Source organism: Cucumis sativus, chromosome 7 (assembly GCF_000004075.3).
Source record: "Cucumis sativus cultivar 9930 chromosome 7, Cucumber_9930_V3, whole genome shotgun sequence".
In the NCBI taxonomy this organism is placed as follows: Eukaryota; Viridiplantae; Streptophyta; class Magnoliopsida; order Cucurbitales; family Cucurbitaceae; genus Cucumis; species Cucumis sativus.
In genome coordinates, this window is record NC_026661.2 from 868,655 (window position 1) to 888,753 (window position 20,099).

Sequence of the window (20,099 nt, forward strand, 5' to 3'; positions counted from 1 at the left end):
TAATTTTAAGTTTATTTTATTCTAGCATCCCTAAATTTTCACTTTTAACCTTTTTTTTTTTTTTTTTCATTTCATCAATCAATGGACATTTTCTAATTTAAAAGTTCTCAAAATGGAAACTTGAAGAAAAATTCCTTAAAAACATACAAACAATGGATCATCATCAACAACAATTTTCTTTTCTCATTTATATATATTTTCTTAACTACATATATATTATCATAAATAAATGAAAGAAGAACAAAAAAAAAAAAAAAGAAAGAAAAAATCAAGTGTCATTTAATCTCCAAACTTCTACAATCCAAAACACAACTTTTTAATCCCAAAAAATCATACCCATTACCATTGGCATCACTAGAAGCAATCATTTTACCATTTCCACAGCTGCAGTTCTTACTGTTCTCAAACCCCAAACTGCAAAAAAAGCAAAGACTACTTCTCACTTCATTCTTTATCGTCACCCCCGCCGGGTACGGTGGCGGGCTAATTCTAAGGTCGAGATTCAAATCCACTTCTTCTTTTGGTGGAGAAAAGTTATTGATAACTGGTTTCTTTCTATCTTCCTGATCCTCCAAGGCAGAATTGGAGGCAAAGGATATGGTGGTTGCCGGAGTTTTCACTGAGGATGAGTCAGAGATGGGTCGATGAGTTGTTGGGTCGATTCCCCGACTTAAGAGCTTTCGTTTTATATGAGTGTTCCAGTAGTTCTTTATCTCATTATCAGTTCTTCCCGGTAGTCTTCCCGCTATCAAAGACCATCTGTGTCGATGAAATAAAAAGTGCCCATTAATCAATTGAAGAAAATAAATGCTTCTGCAGATTTTGAACACTCTTGAATCTTAAAAATGAATAGTTTCTTTTTCTTTGTTTTTGTTTTCATAATATCAAAGTGCTTAGAAATTGAAATATAAAAACAACCTAAATTTTTTATTATTTCCCCCTATGTTTTTTCAGAACATAAATTAAAATCAAGCACTACTAATTCATCAATTTTTACTTCCGAAATCATCTACTACTACTACATCTAAAACTAAGTATATAACATCCTCTCTCTTATTTTTTTTTCTATTCAATTTTAACATCTTACTTCTAAAGCAATATTTATACTGTTTAGACTTTAAAAAGTTAAAAAAAATTAGAAATAAAAAATAGTTACATTTAAACAATTAGTGTACTCAATTTTATGGTTTCAGAAAAAACCAGAAAACAAAAGACGTCAGGCAATAACTTTGAAATTGAAATGCAAATCAAAAGGTTCAAAATTTAAAAGACGAACAATATGGTGTATTGTAAAGAAAAATAGGTAAGTAATTAAAGCAAACCTGTTTCCAAGGAGGCTATGGAGTTTGATGATAAGGTCATCTTCATGTTGAGTGAAATTGCCACGCTTAAGATCAGGGCGTAGATAATTAATCCACCGGAGACGGCAACTCTTACCGCAACGGAGGAGACCGGCGGCCTTAGGAAGTGAGCGCCAGCAGCCCTCGCCGTGAGCTTTGATATAAGCAATAAGACGGTCATCTTCTTCCTTTGTCCATGCCCCTTTGTTTGTATGAGCCTTCTCACAACAAGGAGATCTTCCCATGGGAAAACAAAAACCAAAAAGAAAAAGAAGAAAAGATTTGGGAATCTTGAAATAAGGAGAAATATATTATTAATACAAGGATGAGAAATAGAGAAAATAATAAAAGGAGGAGGAGGAGGAGTTTGTTGAAAAATTGGAAGTTTATTGTGAAGGAAGGGAGAAAGGGGCATATGGGGGTTTTAATAGAGTTTTGACTCATTTGAGAGTTTATTAAGAGAGAGAGATTTTGATAAAGCTTCTAGATGTGAGTTGGTAAGATAGGTTTAATTAGGGAGTGGCAAGTGGGACCTTTCTTTATTTTCATCTTCTTTTTTTTATTTCAAATTCCCATTACTCTTAATACTCTATATTTCATTAAATCATGGGGTAAACTTAAGGTAGGTATAAAGTGTGAGACATATAATATATATCAATATATGTCTACTACTCTCTCTTTCTAACTTTATCCTTTTTTTTCTTTTTCTTTTCTCTCAACTCAATAACACAATACTACACATGAACTTGAGCAAATAAATAATATATAATATCTTTTCACATTATATAAATTATTGGCTAATTCTTTTTAAATATTATAAAATATTATCACTATCTATCCTTCATTCACATCACCATTTAACCCTATATATTCATAAATATTTTGGTTTATTTTTTAGTTTAGCATTTCAAAGTATTTGGTCCATAAAATTTTTAAAAATAGACATATTTGGTCCATAAAATTTCAAAGTATACTCTTTTAGTAATCGGATTTTGAAGAATTATAAGTTTAGAAGTCCTTGATTTTTTTTTCTATTTATCTAAATAATTAAAAGTCAACAAAAAAAAAAACTTGTAAGTTAATCAAAACATTATTATAGAAAATTTTAAGAAGATAAAATATGGTTTTGAAATTTTAAGGATAAAATAGAATTTACAAACTAAACTTGCAAGTTAATCAAAACATTATTATAAATATAGTGTTAGTTGCATGTCCAAATGATAACTATTTTTATTGATCTAAAAGTAGAAATATAATAATAAAATGAACCACACATATATAAATATATTTGTATTGTATTGTTGAACCTAACAAATATAGGATTTATTTTGATCTTTATAATAAAAAGTTTCCCTTTCTTTTTTGTTGATGGAAGTTAAAAAAAAGAAAGGTTTCCAAGAAGGTGCAATTGGTGATATTATGAAAGGGGAAATCAGATTTGGTAACATTAGTTAGCTGAATTTTGTTATGTTGTGAGAAAATGTCACAAAGAGTGGTTTTGAGGGTATTTTATTATTATGAATCTTTGTTTAGCAAAAAAAGAAATGTTAGTTGTGAAGTTCTTTATTCTTTAGGTATCATATCATACAAAACCCAAATGCACAGAAAAGGTTTCTAGAAAAAGTTGGCAGTTTGGTACCAAAAGTAAGATTAGATGATGTGTTTGTGTGTGTGTATGTATATATATATATATATTATATCATGGAAGGTTAAAAGATATGTATATAAAACAATATATATATATATAAATATATGATTGTGGCCTCTTTCTTTTCTGTTGTGTGTTGGTCCAACTTCCTTTCATTTTTCAAATATCTATCTCAAATTATAACTTTAATTCATATAGTTCATAATCATTTCAATTTGGTATTTTTGTTTATACAAAACAGAAATTATATATGTTTGGTGTAACTTTTCTGTCTTTTAAATTTTTTTAACTTTCTTTTATCATAGTTTTAAGAACAAATCTCTAGTTTACAAAAAATAATGAGTTACTTGCTAAACACACTCGTTTTCTTTTTAGAAAAATTAAGAAACAAAAAGCAAATAAGTTATCAAACATACCTTGAATTTTTAAAAGGAGAACACCAACTACCAACTTGAGATTGGTAGAGTGAGTTATCATAGTATACTTCATATGTTTAGGATACATGTTCAACCTACAATTAACTACAACAAGAATTAGTTTAAAATTGAATGTACTCCTAACACTAAAATATTAGAATCAATCCATCAATTATTATTACTTGTTGACTATAATAACCAAGAAACTAAGGGAGTTTAGTTTAGAAGAAAAAAACTTCGGTTTTGATTCACTAAAACCCACTATCTACTATGTCCCATGGTGTCCTTTCTTCTTCTTAAACTATATCAACTCAAACTTACTGCTGCTGTTCATTACCTGCTCTCACACTCACATGAAAATGAAACATTTTCACAGCCTTGATTATGATTTGATTCCACACTTGAAAAAAGGAAGTGAAATTAATCAATTGTTGAATAATTATGAGCCTCTCCACTCATTTTAAGAGGAGGAAGAAAAAAAATTGGATGCAATCATACCCTACCCAAATATTTAATTTATAATTTGACATGTGACAATTTTTGTAAGAAAATATTATATGCAAAAAAAGAATAAAATTAAATATTTGAAAGTAAGAATGATTAAAATTTAGTTAAGGAACCAAAACAAACTTTTAAGATAAATATAATTTGGAAAAGGAAAAAAAAAGGTGTCCTTTGGAGATAAAGAGAGTATAGGAAAATGGGTGAGGGTGAGAAACAGCATAGAAGCACTATGGGGGTAATTTGGTAATGAAAAATATAATAGATACGTACATATATGTATGTATGAGTTAATCACGTGTTTAGGTATTTGAATAAGACACTCGTGGGCCTCTCTCAAAAAAGCACTTACCTAACTCTCTACTGCTATTCTATCTTTCTTTCTCTATCTCTCTCATGTCAAGAACTGGTGGTTTTAATGTTCTCTACTACCAACTACCGACTACTGCTACCCTTTGGGCTTTGATACTAACTTAATCAATAATACTTTCCCTTCTCGTCGGTCGATACCATAGGAATCTTCTTCTACCGATGACTATTAAAAATTTAACAGCTATTTACCTTTCCAATGAGACGAGAGAGAAATGGATGGATGGATGGTCGGTGTATGTTGACCTGCTGAAAATCTTTTTGTACTATGACAACATATCTTATAATGTATAAATAATGTTGATGTGATTGACAATTCGCATTGAAAATTTTATGGTTAGAGCGAAGAATGTACTTTGCTAGATAATGAAAAGAGGAATGGAATGGCAGGCAAGTTGGGCAAGTTGGGCAAGTTGGAGTATTTGATGTTGATTAAGAGAGTAAAGTTTTAAATGTTTTGCTTTGTGGATATGCTTCATAGAATCCTTCTACTTGAAGATATGAGTAACAAAAATTTACCTAACTAGGTTACTAGATTAATATTCTTGTTTTTGTTTACTGTATAACAATTTCTTAATGAAAATTTTAAATCAAACCTAATTTAATGATAGATAAGGCATCGATTATTCTTCACTTTAATTATATGTATTTTTTTCTTGAGTATCAACAATGGAAGGGGTGAGGAATTAAACCATTTAACTATCTAGATAAGTTTCTTTTCACAAATCTTCAGTATGTTTTCAACTTTATCAAAACAAGTATTTGAATTCTCCACTAAATACTAAAATAAAAATAAGTAACAAAAATATCGAAACTATTTCACGAGAGAAGATTACCAAACCACAAAAATACAAAAACAAAAGATTAGAGTATTTGAATTATATCTAAATGATAAAAAAAAATTTACAAAAAAAGAAAGAATAATCTACACAAAGGGCTTCTAGAGAGATGGAAAGTGGAATATTTGACATAATGTGTAATCTTAACATTTATTCTTTTACTTTCTTGTGTTTGGTTTGGTTGTAGGATTTGATGAAATAGTCTAGTCCAAATCTACAAAAAAAGAGAATAGACCAAATAGACTATGCTATATAAATATTTCTTTTCTCCTGGGTTTGGTGTGGGTGTGGGGAGAGCAGAAAAAGGTATATAAACAAAATAAGAAAAAATTCAAATTCAAATCCAACAGAACACAAATACTAAAGAGCTGAAGATTAAGATTTTAATATTGAATCAAAAGGCTACAGTCTGTTGGCTCTACAAATTAAAGTGTTTTCTAGAATCAATGAAACTTTTCTTTTTGGTTGGTAAGGAAAAGGATTGGGAGTGGGTTGGAAGATGATAAAAGAAACAAAACAGAGAGATTCCACAATTCAACAAAAGGCAGCTGTTTGTTATTGTGTGGATACCCACCACCACCCACAAGCCCCTCCTTGTAAATACCAAAAGAAAAAGGGCACTAAAATCATTCTGTTTATGGTGTCCATTCCATCTACTGGATATCTTTTCTAAAATAGTTAGTTAAGTTGTCCATCTTTTGGTTCATTTCATTTTGGCTGTTTTTGACCACCTTCATTCAATATTTTATTATCTTATATCATCTCACCACTCTCGTCTTATTCCTTCATCAAATTCAAGGATCAATACTATTCCTCGAGCTTCAATATAAGACCAAAAAAATTCTCTTTTTGTGGTGAAGGATACTATATATATAATAGTACTAAAGAAGAGAGAACATAGTTGGAGTGAAAAAGAAAAGGGGCGACTCTAAACAATTTCGTTAGTTAATAAAGAAGGATCCCAACTATTAATATGTTTTAAAAATAATCAAAGCCCAAGGCTTTAAGCCAAAGAAAGGCGCACACTTGAATCACACCTTATATTATGAATCTCACCTTTTCAAGGTCGGGACCCAGACAGACAGCTTGAGCTTAGGCAGGTGCCCCGGAGGGCTTATAAAAACACTGCCAACATATAAGGGGAAAAAAAAACGGTGCTCTAATAATTGTTTGTTGAATCTGACTGCAACAACCGCCAATTTATCCTAAAGTGAACTGAAGGATTTGTATACAAGAAGTTAGAAATTACCTGAAATAAATCATCAGATATGAGGTCACGATCTGAAAAATGGGCAACAAGAAATTTCACAACGGATTAAACATATAAAGCAAGACATAAATTTTTTATGTTATGATGATAGTCTTGCAGAGTGATTGTGTTTATAAGGCTAATACATAGAATCAGGTATATAAAGTATCAGATCACAAGTGCATAACTTTCCAGGTCTAGAAATGAACTCAATAGTGAATGCTATATAGACAACTAGTCGACCTTGCTACCATAGTTACTTCGATTTTTTGCGGACTTCATATAAGTAGCTCAGAATTACCACAGCAGCTGCAACCGCAACTCCAACAGCACCCTGTGCTAATACGATGCTGTCTTTCACAATCGCCTTAGCAGAACCTGGAGTGAACCCAAGCTCCGAAAGTTTCTTGTGTGATGCAGCATAATCTTTGAAGAATGCATCTTCATCCTGTACAAATTGGCAAAAACATAATAAGAAATAACTCAATATATATGGTAACTCAATAGAAGAATGGCTTAGTCATATTCATTACTTCCTTAAACTATGGCATAAATTTCAAATGGATCTTAATTTCCAGTTATCAATTATATTAGTATTAGAACTATCATTTAATTGTTGGATCGTTTCTTTAAAATCTGTCATGTCATAAATGTGACTGATACAATGTACCATAATCATAATCATTAATTCTAAAGACCCATATAGCCTACCAAGTTTTCAACAAATACATGATCGCTCATTGGTATTGACATGAGTTCAGTCTCTGACTCTCTAGAGGTCAGAGGCTCAATACTCCACCCTGCAGTTTTACAAAAAAAAATGAAAGGCACGATTCTGTGACCGATTCTGTGACCTAATCCCCTACCCACAGTTGTACTAAAAAAATCCACTCCCATGACCTTCTGAGAAACTATTCACACCGGCCAGTTCTAAAGTTCTAAAGTTCTAATTGGTCGTATTCTTTTAACTAGTTCCTCTATTTAGGTCACTTCAAAGTCCAAACCAAGCCGATTCTTTATTTAAAGATTGAATTAATTAGACTACAGAACTTTTAATTTCCTCTTATGGTGGAAAACTAGCACATTTTCCCGCTTTTCCATAATGCATAAAAGACCTTACTTTGGCATACAATTCCACATATTGGCGGAACTCAGGATCTTCAAGTAAAGCCTTGTCCGTAGGAAGTTTTAATAATCCCTCTGCTTCTCCTTTCAACAGTTCCCTATCAACATCAAATTGCAAACAATTAAAAATAACATTATGCATGGCCTATTAAAATGATACAGGGATTAGTCTGAGATGTAGCTCAAGTCCTACACAAAGTATGAGTTATCAAACTTCAAAGGATCCTCTGTCCAGGGTCCATCAAAACCAGATCTCTCCGGATGTGCTCTTCCCTATAACATCAGAATTCACAACATATGATTCAATTAGTAATACAAAAATAAACCAATGCAAGAATAAGATGTGTGAAGAAATTACCAAAGTGTGACCCCCGGATAATGCAACAATATCCTTGTCAGACAGGCCCATCCTATAAAAAATGTCACGCAGATGCGGTGCACCTATCACCAAAATTAGAAAAAGGCTAACATTTAAGAAATCAAATTTGATAAGTGACAATTTCATAACAAAACTTGAGCACGACAGCAAAAATGCACAAAACTTATAGAATTTGAACGTATCTTTATCATAAAACCCAGGGAGAAAATAAGAAGCAACTTCCAGTGAAGTACAAATAACGAGGACAAAATATTTTATTAAAAAGCAGTCTAAACATGAATTATCATGTCGAAAAACATATAGGACGTTTTAGAAAACTATTGAGGTTTACGCCTTGAGACTTGCCTCGAGGTAAGACACTACGTTTTAGCCTTGAGACTTACAGCTTTGTTGAATCATATGAGGCTTACACCTTTCTGAAAGGCACTTAGGCTTAAGACCTCTATGTCTCGCCTAGTGATTAGAAAAATAATAGTGATTTGCCTAATTTTTAAGAAATAGTAAGGTTTGAGTTGTGACAATTTGAACTAGGACTATTTTTATTGCTGTGACCTTAAGAATGCTGAGAGCAGACATATATAGTATAAATAAATCCTATTACTAATAATAGCATTATTAATGATGATGAAGATGTCCTTTTAAAATTTAGTATTAAGTGAAGATTATGCGGGAGATGTTTCTTTCTACACTTTTATATGATTATCATGTTTAGCAATACTTGATTATACCAATTTAGGTTTTGTAAAGTGTATTTAATTCATTATTTGAGGCTTATGCTTCATACCACCTTGAGGCTTACGCCTCCCTCTTGAAGAGGAAAAGCTTCAAGGCTGCCTTTTAACCTTTCAAAAAATTGGCATATACTGCGATAGTATTAACAATATCAACATGATTAAATCACATTCTAGGTTGCGGCACTGGCACCTTACGATTCCATATAGAACCTCTAAGCCGACCAAACATCTACGACTTACTTTACTCTCATCTTAAACACAAGAGCCACAATTTTATGTAAAATTGTGCAACTAATTAAAACACGATAAACAATTGCAGATCTTCCATTTCTCTCTTTGACAAATGATTATAAAATAAAATAAACCAGTTAGCTCGAAACTCAACCATAATAGTTTTATTCACACTAGATGCAGAGAAGATATTCAGATATCATTCACTTTGCAGGACTGCAGGAAACTACGTACAAGATAAAGGTATTATTATACCTTTTTTAGCATCAGGAAGTTGGCCTTCCTTAGGACAAATGTTTGAATCCTGAGAACAAAGGATTTAGTTATTACTGGAACAAATAATATAACCAGCAGCTGACATTCACAAAGTAAACAAATAAATTACTGTACCTTTCTACCGGGAACAAAGTCAATGGTGGGGCCTCCAGTGACCTCAACAGCAACAACGCCAGCTAGCTGAATTGAGTACATTTTAAACACTATCAGACCTTAGTCAATTGTACAAGCTCTATAGCATTGATGAATTGAGAAAACTTGATAATCTCATTGTTCTTGCCATAGTAGATGCATTGTAATGGATAACAATCTCTAAGTATGCCTTGGTAAATAATAATTAAAAATTTATTGATGCTAAGATCAGGTAAAAGTGATTTTCTGAAACTCTAGTATCTGCATTTGCCTAAAGTTCACATCGTCACTAGGTACTGCTCCATGACAGGCACCACCTTTTGGTCAGGGAGGCTATAGGAACAAATATATGAAAATAGCATCCCATTTTTATTTTGGAGTGAGATGGGGAGCAAATGTGATCAGAGTTTATGGCCAATTTCTCCCCAACTCCGAATGCAACTTATAACAAAATAGTTTACCATTGCCAAAAAGATTCAACAATACTGATTACAGTACATGACATTTATACTTTTAAAGTTAATTCAACGACTTTGTCAGTGTTATACAATCTTCCTATTACAATTTGCACTTTTTATCAAGCTTTTATCTAGGAGTTATGAAAATGTATATGTAAAATAGATTCTTAAAATACAAACTTAGGCACATATACCATATGAACGCATGCATCTTTTCCACTATAAAGAAATAAAAAAAATCACAGTACGTACAACTATGCTAATAAAATTTCAATGACAACATATTTCTCACGTTAAGATTAACAAAAAAGCAAACTTCAAACACGCTGAAGCAGCATAATCTTCTATAACATATATATCAACCCCATAAACAAAAACGGTAGACCTGTTCACCTAATCTCAATTTATATATTGTTGATAAAAAAAAACATATTTCTCATGCTAAGATTTAAAACGCATGTGATTCCTTTAATGCAGATTCCATTCAATTCCACATAAAATAAGGTTAAACCAAGCGTCGTAGAATTACAAAAATGCAGGCATATCAATAGTACCATAACAGTTGCAATTACCTGGTACAGGTCTGCATAAGTAATCTTCGGATGTTTAGACTTCACTTCCTCTGTTATTAAAGAAAGAAGCAATCACCAACATCAAGAAATATCAGTTGTCAACAATCATTAGGAGAGACAAAAACACTGTAGAATTTCCTATACTTGAAGTGCAAGTCAAATATGTTAATTTGCAATACTTAGTGAACATTGACGATAAATAAGAAAAAATCTTGAAACGACACCATTGTAATTTTGAATCTAACAACAGTGGGGATACTTGGAACGTTACTCAGATAAATTATTAGATTGACTTTCGGTTTGCATGACCCACAACGCAAAGAAGAAAAAAGTAAAGGAGTAAAAAAAGCATACCACAAAAATCAATAGCTTTTTTCAGTCCATTATTAGAACCATGAGAAAACTCCTCCTCGTTCCTAATCGATCCATTAGGTCCACCAATTTTCGTAACCACATCGTAAGTGCCAGCGTCATGCCAACTACAAAAGACAGAACAGTGCTTGAAACATTAGAAAACAAAATTGCTACAATCATCCATCATCAAAATCAAAGAGAAAGCAAAGCTTCATTCAACAGAAATGAGAAAAACAGCGAGATGAAAGAATTCCTAATAATCTCATCCATGCAATTCCAGCAAAAAAAAAAAAAAAAAAAACACAGCAGAAATCAACAACAACAAACTAAATGAAGAAAAGTCAACTGTCCGTCTATTTTCATTCAATCAACCGAAGTGGATAGAGAAATGAAATAACAATCCAAGAGATATAAAACGAGTATTCGTGATAATAATTGAAAATAGTCAATGAAAGTCAATGTAAAGAGAGCATACGCCAAACGAAGCATGATGGGAGCACAATTCCGATTAGCAATGAGAGCGCGAAGGTCACGGCGAGCCTTGTCGATCTCCTTGAGGTATTCAGTGTCTACGACGGGCAAGGCCATGGGAGGAGGGTAGAGAGGACCGAAAGGGAGGGCGTTTGATTCGTAGAGAAGAGAGATTAGCTAAGGAAGAAGATGAAGAATTATTGATGGAGGAATGGAAATTGTAGTTAGTATAAAGAGAAAGGAGAGTGAAGGAGAGTACCTCGAAGTTAGCAAAAAATCTGCTTCCCCAAATTGTTCTGATAATGCGACCTTCAAAGCTCATCCTTTGGGCCACGAACCGCCACATGTATTTATATGAACATTTTCAGTGAACCAAAATTATTTTGCTTTTTTTCTTTTTAATATTTGGTTATTATTAGTTGATTGGAAATTGGAATTCCCACTGCCACATCAGCCTCCCGGTCTTCTATTGTCACGCCGCTCCTCTTCTTCTTTATTAATATAACTTTTTAACTTCAAAACAAAATAATCCAATCACACCACAAAAATATTGAGAAAAAATTAGTTAATGACCTATTATTTTGTAGTATGAATACGACGAATATGATAGTATCTAGTCATAATTATCACAGGACTATTAGAGGTTTTTAACTTTTAAATTTGTTATTTTTACACTTTGACACAATATTTAAAAATTATAGCAAAATTTTAAGTTCTATTAATAACAAATATTTGATAGTCAATAATAGAAGTCTATTATCTACGATTGATAGAATAAATTTTTTTTGTTATAACTTGTAAATATTTTAATTTATTTGTTATTTTTAAAATCATTTAAAAAATAGAGTAACATGAATCTTATCATAATTTAAAAAATTGTTATTTTTGCAAGTATCCATTTTTTCTACCACTTTATTTCTTCTTCAAGAAAATATTATGTAAAATAAATAAATAGGTCAAACACCAAACGTAATAATTTGGAATTATTATTAGGAAAATGGTCAAAAATAGCAAATTTGATAAAATATTTACAACATATAACAGAAATTTCAAATTTTATACATAATAAAAATTGATAGACATGGATATGCTTCTACTCGTAAATCTATCCGTTTCTATAATAGGTAGAATCCAAAATTTTGATATATCTTGTAAATTTTTAATTTATTTTGCTATTTTAAAAGATGTCTCTTATTATTATTATAATTTTAGAATCTAATGCATCAATTTTATGTCCTTTTAATGCATAGCTATTTACTACTTTGTATGAAAAATTACGTGATAAGATTACATGATAGATTACGTAATGATATGAATGAGAAAATCTATTAGTAGATGTAAGGAAAAGAAGGAAAGGTAAAGATTTTCCCCTCACAACTTCACATAGATATAGATATTAATTTTGATTTCAAACTTCTATCTTGGAGATTGTTCATTTGTCCCAGAGTTTCATGTGTAGTTTTCTTTATATCTAATTTTTCAAAGTTTTACACATTTATAACTTTACTTCTATGTTTTGAATTTGATATACATTTTGTCTCAATTTCAAGCTACTTTTAGTCTGTTGTGTATAATTTTCTAGAGCTGATTAATTGAGTTTTGCTTAATTAAAAATATAAAAAGTTTAATTGTACTTATTTTAATTTCATTTATGTTTAACAAAATTTAAGAATTAAAGGGTAATTATGTTAAAAAAAACTTAAGTAAAAAGTTTGTTTTTATAAAAATAAAATTTAAATTACGTGTCAATGTCTAAATTGAAGAAAATAGAAAAAATGCAATCCCAAAATGATATTTAGAAGTGTATGCTACTCTCTAGCTATGCTCATGTAAGGCCACTCTCTCACTTTTTGACTCAAAAGAGAATGTGGGAAAAAAATCAACATTTCAAGTAACATAATGAAATGTTTTGGTTCTATTACTCTGTTACAAACAAAATATTTGATGATACCAAACCTAAATTAGGAAAAGGATTTAAATGCCTCTTTAATCATATGGACAATGAAAGAATAAGAAAGGAATTTGCATCAGAAAATGTCTTTCTTGTCTCCTCCTGTATTCCCCACTTGATCCATAGAAGAGAAGACTGAAAACTAACCAAGAAAAATAGGCAGTTCAGGATGAAGTCCTCCATTGCAACTCAATCTGAATCCTTCCATTCTTTGAGTCTATAAGGTGATACTTTTCGTTTATCCGTTTGTTTGTAACAACGTCAGAAAGACTGATCTCCACATATCCCAATGATTCCTGTTTCGAAATATGAAATATTTCTTCATACATTCGACATATCCATAATTCAAAGATTCAACGTTGATATTATAGATTATTAGTATTAATACGAAAGTAAAAACAACTCAATTAAAATTTCTTTGTTTTATAGTTTTATCTATTGATAAATCAATAAGTGAAATCTCAATATTGATATCTTAACTTTCACAATCTCATCTTGTCCTCTTGATCCAAGCGATCACTTTCGCTTTGACATTACCTTTAGAAGATAGAAGAAAGAATTTCATCTATAACTCTTTTTTTATTTTTTGTTTTTATTATCTCAATTTAGTTACATATTTAGCTTTTAAAAAGTAGAAGGTGATTTGTAGCCAATCATAAACATTAAAAGTACTTTTAAAGGAAAACAAAATTAGTGTTTTTAAGTGAAAAGTTATTCCAAACTCTCTTAAAAGAGTTTATTGATAATTTACTAGCTAGAGGGTTGGAACAACCTTAGAAACCAATGGTAACCAAAAACTATTACAAGTTGTTTGACCCAAGAAATTGGAGTTGGGAAGTCCCGCTCCTTATATGGTCTAAGAGTTCATGAACCCCAACTAAACACATTAATTTTAGGGAAATTGGAATGGATAACCATTTCAGCAATAATAATTAAGGATATAGCAAATTTTTTAAAAAATTACAAATATAGCAAAACTATCATTGATAGACTTGTATCGATGATACACTTCGTATGATCTTTGCAACATGGTCTATCGTTGATAGACTTATATCATTGATAGAATTTGACAAATTTTGTTATATTTGCAAATTTTTTAAAATGTTGTTATATACTTAATTATTTTGAATCTAATTGTTAAATTTGCAACTACCCCTTAATTTTATGCTTTTTTTTACTTTGTAAACCCAAGGACTTCACAATTATCCAAACTTTGTAACTCACTGTTTGTTCCAAATCAACTCATAATTTCATGTTCTCCAAGAACATAAAACATGATATGTTCTTCCACATAAAGATGATAGCTAAGTATTTGTACCCACATATAACAAAATATCGAGGTTTACTTGTTTGTTTTATTTTGTAAGTAATACACGCATAACCTCTATATCATAAAATGTTGTGAATTTTTTGTCATTTCGAAATTGTTCCTTCATTTGAGTTTATAACACATGTGAAAGTAGAGACTCAAACTTTTGCTACTTCTATCTAAACTAGAAAAGACGTGACGAAGAAAAGCAGTTGAGTTAGTTAATGTACCTTCGGATGCAAGAGGCCCATTCTTGATGAGGAGCTGAGAACTTCCACAAATAATCTGTCGCTTGTGGGTGGTTCTTCAAGCATAAATTCAAACTCTTCTTCCCACCTAGGGTCTCTGTTCTTCTTCAAACGCTGCAAATGTAAAAGGATAATTTATTATCCGCAATGCAAAGGGTGAGAGCCTCAAGAGCAGAACTCTTAAACGTTAGAAAAGAAATGACAATTGAACAAAGAAACATTGATCTATAGAAACTCTCAGTTGTTATTATATGGACAATTCCTGTTGTTTATCTCAAAAGGTTTCTATGTCTCATTAACAAGAAGAGAGGACAAGTAAGAAATCTCAATAGGTTTCTTAAGGCCTTGTCTCAGGTAGTCATTTGATTTTTTTTGTATAATTTTATAAAATTACTTTTGAAAGACATGTTTTTGTTTTTGGAATTTGACTGAAAATTTCACTCTTTTACTTAATAGAGCTGCAAACTATTATAAAAATAGAAAGGAAACAGATTTATAATTCGATAATCGAAAACCAAAAACCAAACAGTTACCAAATAGGACCTAAGCAATGTACCTTAGTTCTTTTCTCTTCCCCTTTAAACATAAGCCTCACATACGGATTGTTGTGGTGCTTGCCTTCAATATCTTGAGCTTCGTGAACGATAACTACGAGTAGACCTCCATTTTCTGGGGTTCCTTCCGGAGCATCCATTACTTTGTGTGGATCATCCAAATCTCCAGCTAAGTCATCTTCCTTAAATGGTTTATAAGTCAATTCAACCACAATCTGCCCCCTGTTTTTCTCATTTTGAGCATCATTCAAGTCCATGTTCTTCAGCAGGTCAAGGGTGAAGACTTTTGACTCTTCAGGAGGAAGATCTTTCAAAGGAACTAGATTCATGCCCATCTTGTCATGCTTACCAACCTTTGAACATTAACTAAATCATTCAGAAAAACAAATTGTAGACTAAATAGAGAAGAATCAACGAAGGACATCAAAGTGACTGACCTGTTCCCAGTCGTAAACTTGGAACTCTATGACTTGGGAATTTGGATCTTTAACCACCAAACTGAACTCCTCATTCCATTCAGGATTTAAATTCTTATGTTTCACAGTGGTCGTTTTTGAAGGTAGATTGTTCTCAGTTAGCTTCAGTTTCACATAAGGATCTGATGAACCTAAGAGGTCTTTCTTTTTCAGCCTCATTGCTTTTACAATCTTCACATCTAGAATTCCGACTGGCTTCCGTAGAGCTCTATGAAAGTCAATTATGTTAGCACATAAAAGAACACAGCCTAAACACAAGTTTAATAACATTGAAACAAAGAATATAAGAACATACGTTGATGGATCCATAACTGTTATATCCAGGGTTTTAGGCCATAGATACATGTTGCCAACCTGATCTTTAATAGTCTCCTGCGGTTAAAGTTTTCAATGCAATCAGGAACATGATTTACAGATGTCGGCCTCAAACAGAAGGTGAACCAAACTCATTCGAATACGACTTGGAGATTATCTGTCCTAATGACACATCTTATTGAAATGGATTGGCATTCTTTGAGCAATCAATCTCAAACCAAGGAAGATCAAAGCCAAATATAGCTATCATCTTCAGAGTGAATTACGATAGAGGCTGATAGATGTTACAACTTTAGAGAGTTCACTTCACTTTAAATGCTGTACTGTATTAACTCGCAATTGAACGTTTAACCCACATCTGTTCAGCTTATGATTATAGTTTCTATGTCACTCATTTTTGTGAAAAGGAAAGCAGAATGTAAGGAGAGGTTATAATGCCTGGACAAACTGGTGGAGACCTGGAATTGACATCAAGTCAGCCCCAACAAGCTTCAGCCCAAAATCAACGTGTGGCTGCAAAACCAACCGCAGAATCTAGTCCATCAACATAATAAATATACCATAAGTTGTCTTAAACCTTAACTAGATGGATCTTTCATAAATGTTAGAGAGAATGAGACCAAATTCTAGCCTGCTGGATTAATATCAGCATTAATTAGAACTTTCCTCCAATGGTATAGTTTAAGTTATCAGAAAAATTGAATATGATACGAACATCTTATCTAATTTTTTTTCTATATAGTTAACAGAAAATTTAGTTTCTTCAACCCATTGTGTGCAAATTGGCAAGGGTCAGACACTAAAAGTTCCCAGTCACAAAACTTGAGTAAATTCCAACAACAATGCAATGCTGACTCGTGATCACAAAACCTTTTCCATGAGCGAGACAAAGATATTTGCGAAACAAGGAAAGCTTGGAACCAATGGCTTCAAGGTAATACGTGGAGCCGCAAAAACTTGCAAATCTAGGATCTGTGGTTGTCACACAAAGAAGAATGAAAAAGCAGACAAGAGTTCTGTCTCATTATCCAAAAATCATCTAAAATTTTATCCATATAATAAAAGAAAATGCATCTCACGTTCTCACCTGAACACTTGCTTTCAGTCCAAATGCTTTGGCTACAACCAAGACATTTGGATTTCCAGCCCATTTTATTGAAGGTTCCATTATCAGCTCCTTCTCATCGGTAGAATAGACTTTCATGCCTACCAAGAACAATGATCATAAGAAATAATATCAGTGGTTATCTTCAATAGAAATAATGATATAGAGAATTAAAATCTCCGATGCAACAGATAAAATGCAAAATAAAAAGACGAAAAATATTGGTTTGTTCAACTCTGATAAGCTCCCAACAGATTTTTGGTCCACACGATGCAATGTAGCAGAGTCCTATTTCCCTAGTCTTGTATTGAGCTCTTTTCCTTTTTTCAAGACATTCTAAAGTGCAGAAAGAAGCATTTATCACAACCTTACAATGTGAAGATGCCAACATAACTAAAAAACAGATAACTAATATACTGTAAGAGTACTTTCTTCTTCTCTTATAGAATGCTTTCCCTAAATTCACAAAACAGAAGATGCAATGGAAGATTTCTTTAAAATTAACTCCAGCGTGTAAATGCATTAAATGGAGAAGCTAATATATTGAGCCAGGAAGAGTTGAATCACATCAGTACCTTGAAAAGTTGGCGGCAAGGACCCCAATGTGAGTTCTTCAAATTCAACAGAATCAATCTTAAATTTGGGGATTTGCTCTGCAATTATAGGTTTGGTAATATTTCTTGCTGTTTTGCATATTGCCTGTATCAAGAAAAAACAAAAAAATTCTGAACAGATGCATAAGAAATGGAGAAGCTAAGAAAGGAGGGGGGAAATCGAAAAGGAAAGGAAAGGTCAATAAAATATGCGGCAGCATGGCAGTGGAATTAACATAGTTAACAAACAAAAAAATTGATCGAATAACTTAAGAATGAGTACGGCTGATGAAACAGATGACTAAACCTTATCAAGATATGGCCACATATATTCAATAAACCTGTTAAGCCAGTCAACCTACAAAAAAGTTTATAAACTAGCTATAAGATAATTCAGTCGAAAGGACAAAAGATAATAGGACAAGACGAATTAAAAGTAAGTTATACATACACGATCATAGTCTGGACATTTCACCCATAGAGGTATCTCAGGAAGCATTTGTTGCAACCTTATTGTGTCCTCATCGAGAAGTGGACGAATTTCATGATCCTAAACAGGCCATTCCAGCACAAAATCTTCAAAATCCATAGATGTAGGAGAGACAGTATAAAGAGAATAAAGCACTGAAAAGTTGACCATCCATCTTAACTTCTACCTCTAGCCTATCCGGTCAATCAATTTAATTATATTTGCATAGAAGAACTAAACTTGTGATTGCAACACAAGATGCAACTAATAACAAGGAGATCACATTATGAATCTCTAATGGCATGTTTAGCTCAAGGAGTTGGATTTGGGGGAGTGGAGTTAACAACCTCCTTATCCCAAATGCTGTCTAAAAATGACTTGACCAAAAAGCAAAATCATTTCCCAAGAGACTGGTTGGTTCAAAGGCAAAGTAAACATTTGGGCATACAAACAAACTTCCTTCACCATCTCCTTGAAAGAAAATCTTCAATAACCAATTCAATAGATCATTGTTCACAACCTGAACTCAATTTCCAAATCTAATCATGGTTTCATGATCCTACTACAATTTATTGTCAAGATATTTATGTTGACCCTTAAGATCCATTCCAAATAATCCTAATAAATGATCTATGGAGCAACTTATTAGAAGTACATGTTGTTGCACCTATCTGAAGGAAAAGAATAAATGATCCCACGATCCTGAACTATCCTTACCTAGAATCTCAAATCTCAAGTTTGTTTATGAAGAATAGACCTAATAATATAAATGTGTACAATCAATCAGCCCTTATTAGTAAGTGGTACAAGATCAGGTTCATGGAAACTCTGCTTATATAGAACCGGATGTATTAATTAGTACAAAACATTTTCTTTTCCAAGTGAAATGAACCACTGATTGGAGGGAAAACCCAAAAGCGAAAAGAACACTAACCTCAACGTTATTGGGTTGAACATAGATGAAAAGGAAGTAGCCAACAACAAGGCCAATGGAGATCCCAACTCCAAATCCAAAAAAGCCCAATATAGTACCAAAAAACCCCATTTGAATTCAAGCTTCCAGGATCCAGAAAAACTTTTCCCAGCTTCGGGCTTTGAAGTGATCAGTTCCAACAATGCAAATAGCCCCCTCGGTGCATCGATTTTCCCGCGGCTTCCTTCTAATAAAGTTGTAGAACAATGAATAAGAATATTGTACAGATTGGGAATTATATGGAAAATGCCAAGCTTATTCCTTCTCGATTTCAACGACCAAAACAACAATTAAGATCCAAACCCAAGGTGAATGGAAAAATGGAAGCATTAATTTAGGTTTTTTTTGTTGCCGGTTTCGTTTTTCTCGCAAAAATTATAGAAATGAAAACATGGTTTGAGGATCTGAGAAATAGGCAAGGATTTGAATGGCGGTTTTCATGGCGTGGCCTACAACTCAATCTAAATATATATACTTAAAAGATACCGTTGGAGGATAGAATAATAAAAATGATAGTAAAGCGGGAAAATTTTAATACTACTTTCCGCCACGTGTCTATCCTACGTGTAAAAATGGTTGGTTGTCAGAAGAAATAAAATTAGTTCTATTACTTTATTAAAAATAATGGTCACTAGTAGACGTATTAATAGTATATTTATAAATTACTCAATCACTAACATACCTAAAGCCATGCATGAGGATGATAGACTATATAAATGATATATTCTGATAAATTTGACGTATTATGACCAGCATTAACATTCTAAATAATCTAAAAAGTAAGCTTTACATGATTCTACTACTATCTCCATTGTTGCCCACATACGACCAAAGGTAACAACGCATGTGGTGAAAAGATTATACTTCCACCACCAACGTACTTTTAGAAGTACCTAGAAATGGTCTTCTATACATATATATCATCTACTCACTCTTTAATTCTCCAATATGAGACAAGTGAAAAGTCTTACTCTCATGTACCTTTGTAGGCTTTAAGTCTAAAATGTACGCG

General features: G+C 32.2%; 3 protein-coding genes across 4 annotated transcripts; all 3 read right to left on the minus strand.

Annotated features, from left to right (window-relative positions):
* Positions 1-252: 252 nt before the first annotated feature.
* LOC101206700 (myb-related protein 308) lies at positions 253-1,772 on the minus strand. The gene is made up of 2 exons (XM_004144792.3): positions 1,323-1,772; positions 253-759 (listed from the first exon to the last, which is right to left on the minus strand). The coding sequence occupies exons 1-2, from the start codon at positions 1,583-1,585 to the stop codon at positions 276-278; spliced, it is 747 nt and encodes a 248-aa protein (XP_004144840.1). The 5' UTR covers positions 1,586-1,772; the 3' UTR covers positions 253-275.
* A 4,623-nt stretch (positions 1,773-6,395) lies between these two features.
* On the minus strand, positions 6,396-11,497 carry LOC101206941 (L-ascorbate peroxidase 3). 2 transcript variants are annotated; one of them, XM_004144793.3, is made up of 10 exons: positions 11,354-11,497; positions 11,099-11,271; positions 10,624-10,748; positions 10,270-10,319; positions 9,222-9,287; positions 9,087-9,135; positions 7,846-7,928; positions 7,681-7,760; positions 7,483-7,585; positions 6,396-6,810 (listed from the first exon to the last, which is right to left on the minus strand). In XM_004144793.3, the coding sequence occupies exons 1-10, from the start codon at positions 11,438-11,440 to the stop codon at positions 6,619-6,621; spliced, it is 1,008 nt and encodes a 335-aa protein (XP_004144841.3). In that variant the 5' UTR covers positions 11,441-11,497; the 3' UTR covers positions 6,396-6,618. The 2 variants fall into 2 exon arrangements, with proteins under 2 accessions (XP_004144841.3, XP_031745196.1); XM_031889336.1 differs by having other exon boundaries at positions 11,099-11,192; positions 11,354-11,451.
* A 1,463-nt stretch (positions 11,498-12,960) lies between these two features.
* On the minus strand, positions 12,961-19,509 carry LOC101207181 (synaptotagmin-2). Its single transcript, XM_004144794.3, has 12 exons — positions 19,049-19,509; positions 18,097-18,195; positions 17,953-18,003; positions 17,628-17,751; positions 17,035-17,153; positions 16,818-16,919; positions 16,386-16,460; positions 15,928-16,004; positions 15,594-15,840; positions 15,159-15,509; positions 14,585-14,716; positions 12,961-13,341 (listed from the first exon to the last, which is right to left on the minus strand). Exons 1-12 carry the CDS (start codon positions 19,157-19,159, stop codon positions 13,210-13,212), a joined length of 1,620 nt encoding a protein of 539 aa, XP_004144842.1. The 5' UTR covers positions 19,160-19,509; the 3' UTR covers positions 12,961-13,209.
* Positions 19,510-20,099: the final 590 nt, after the last annotated feature.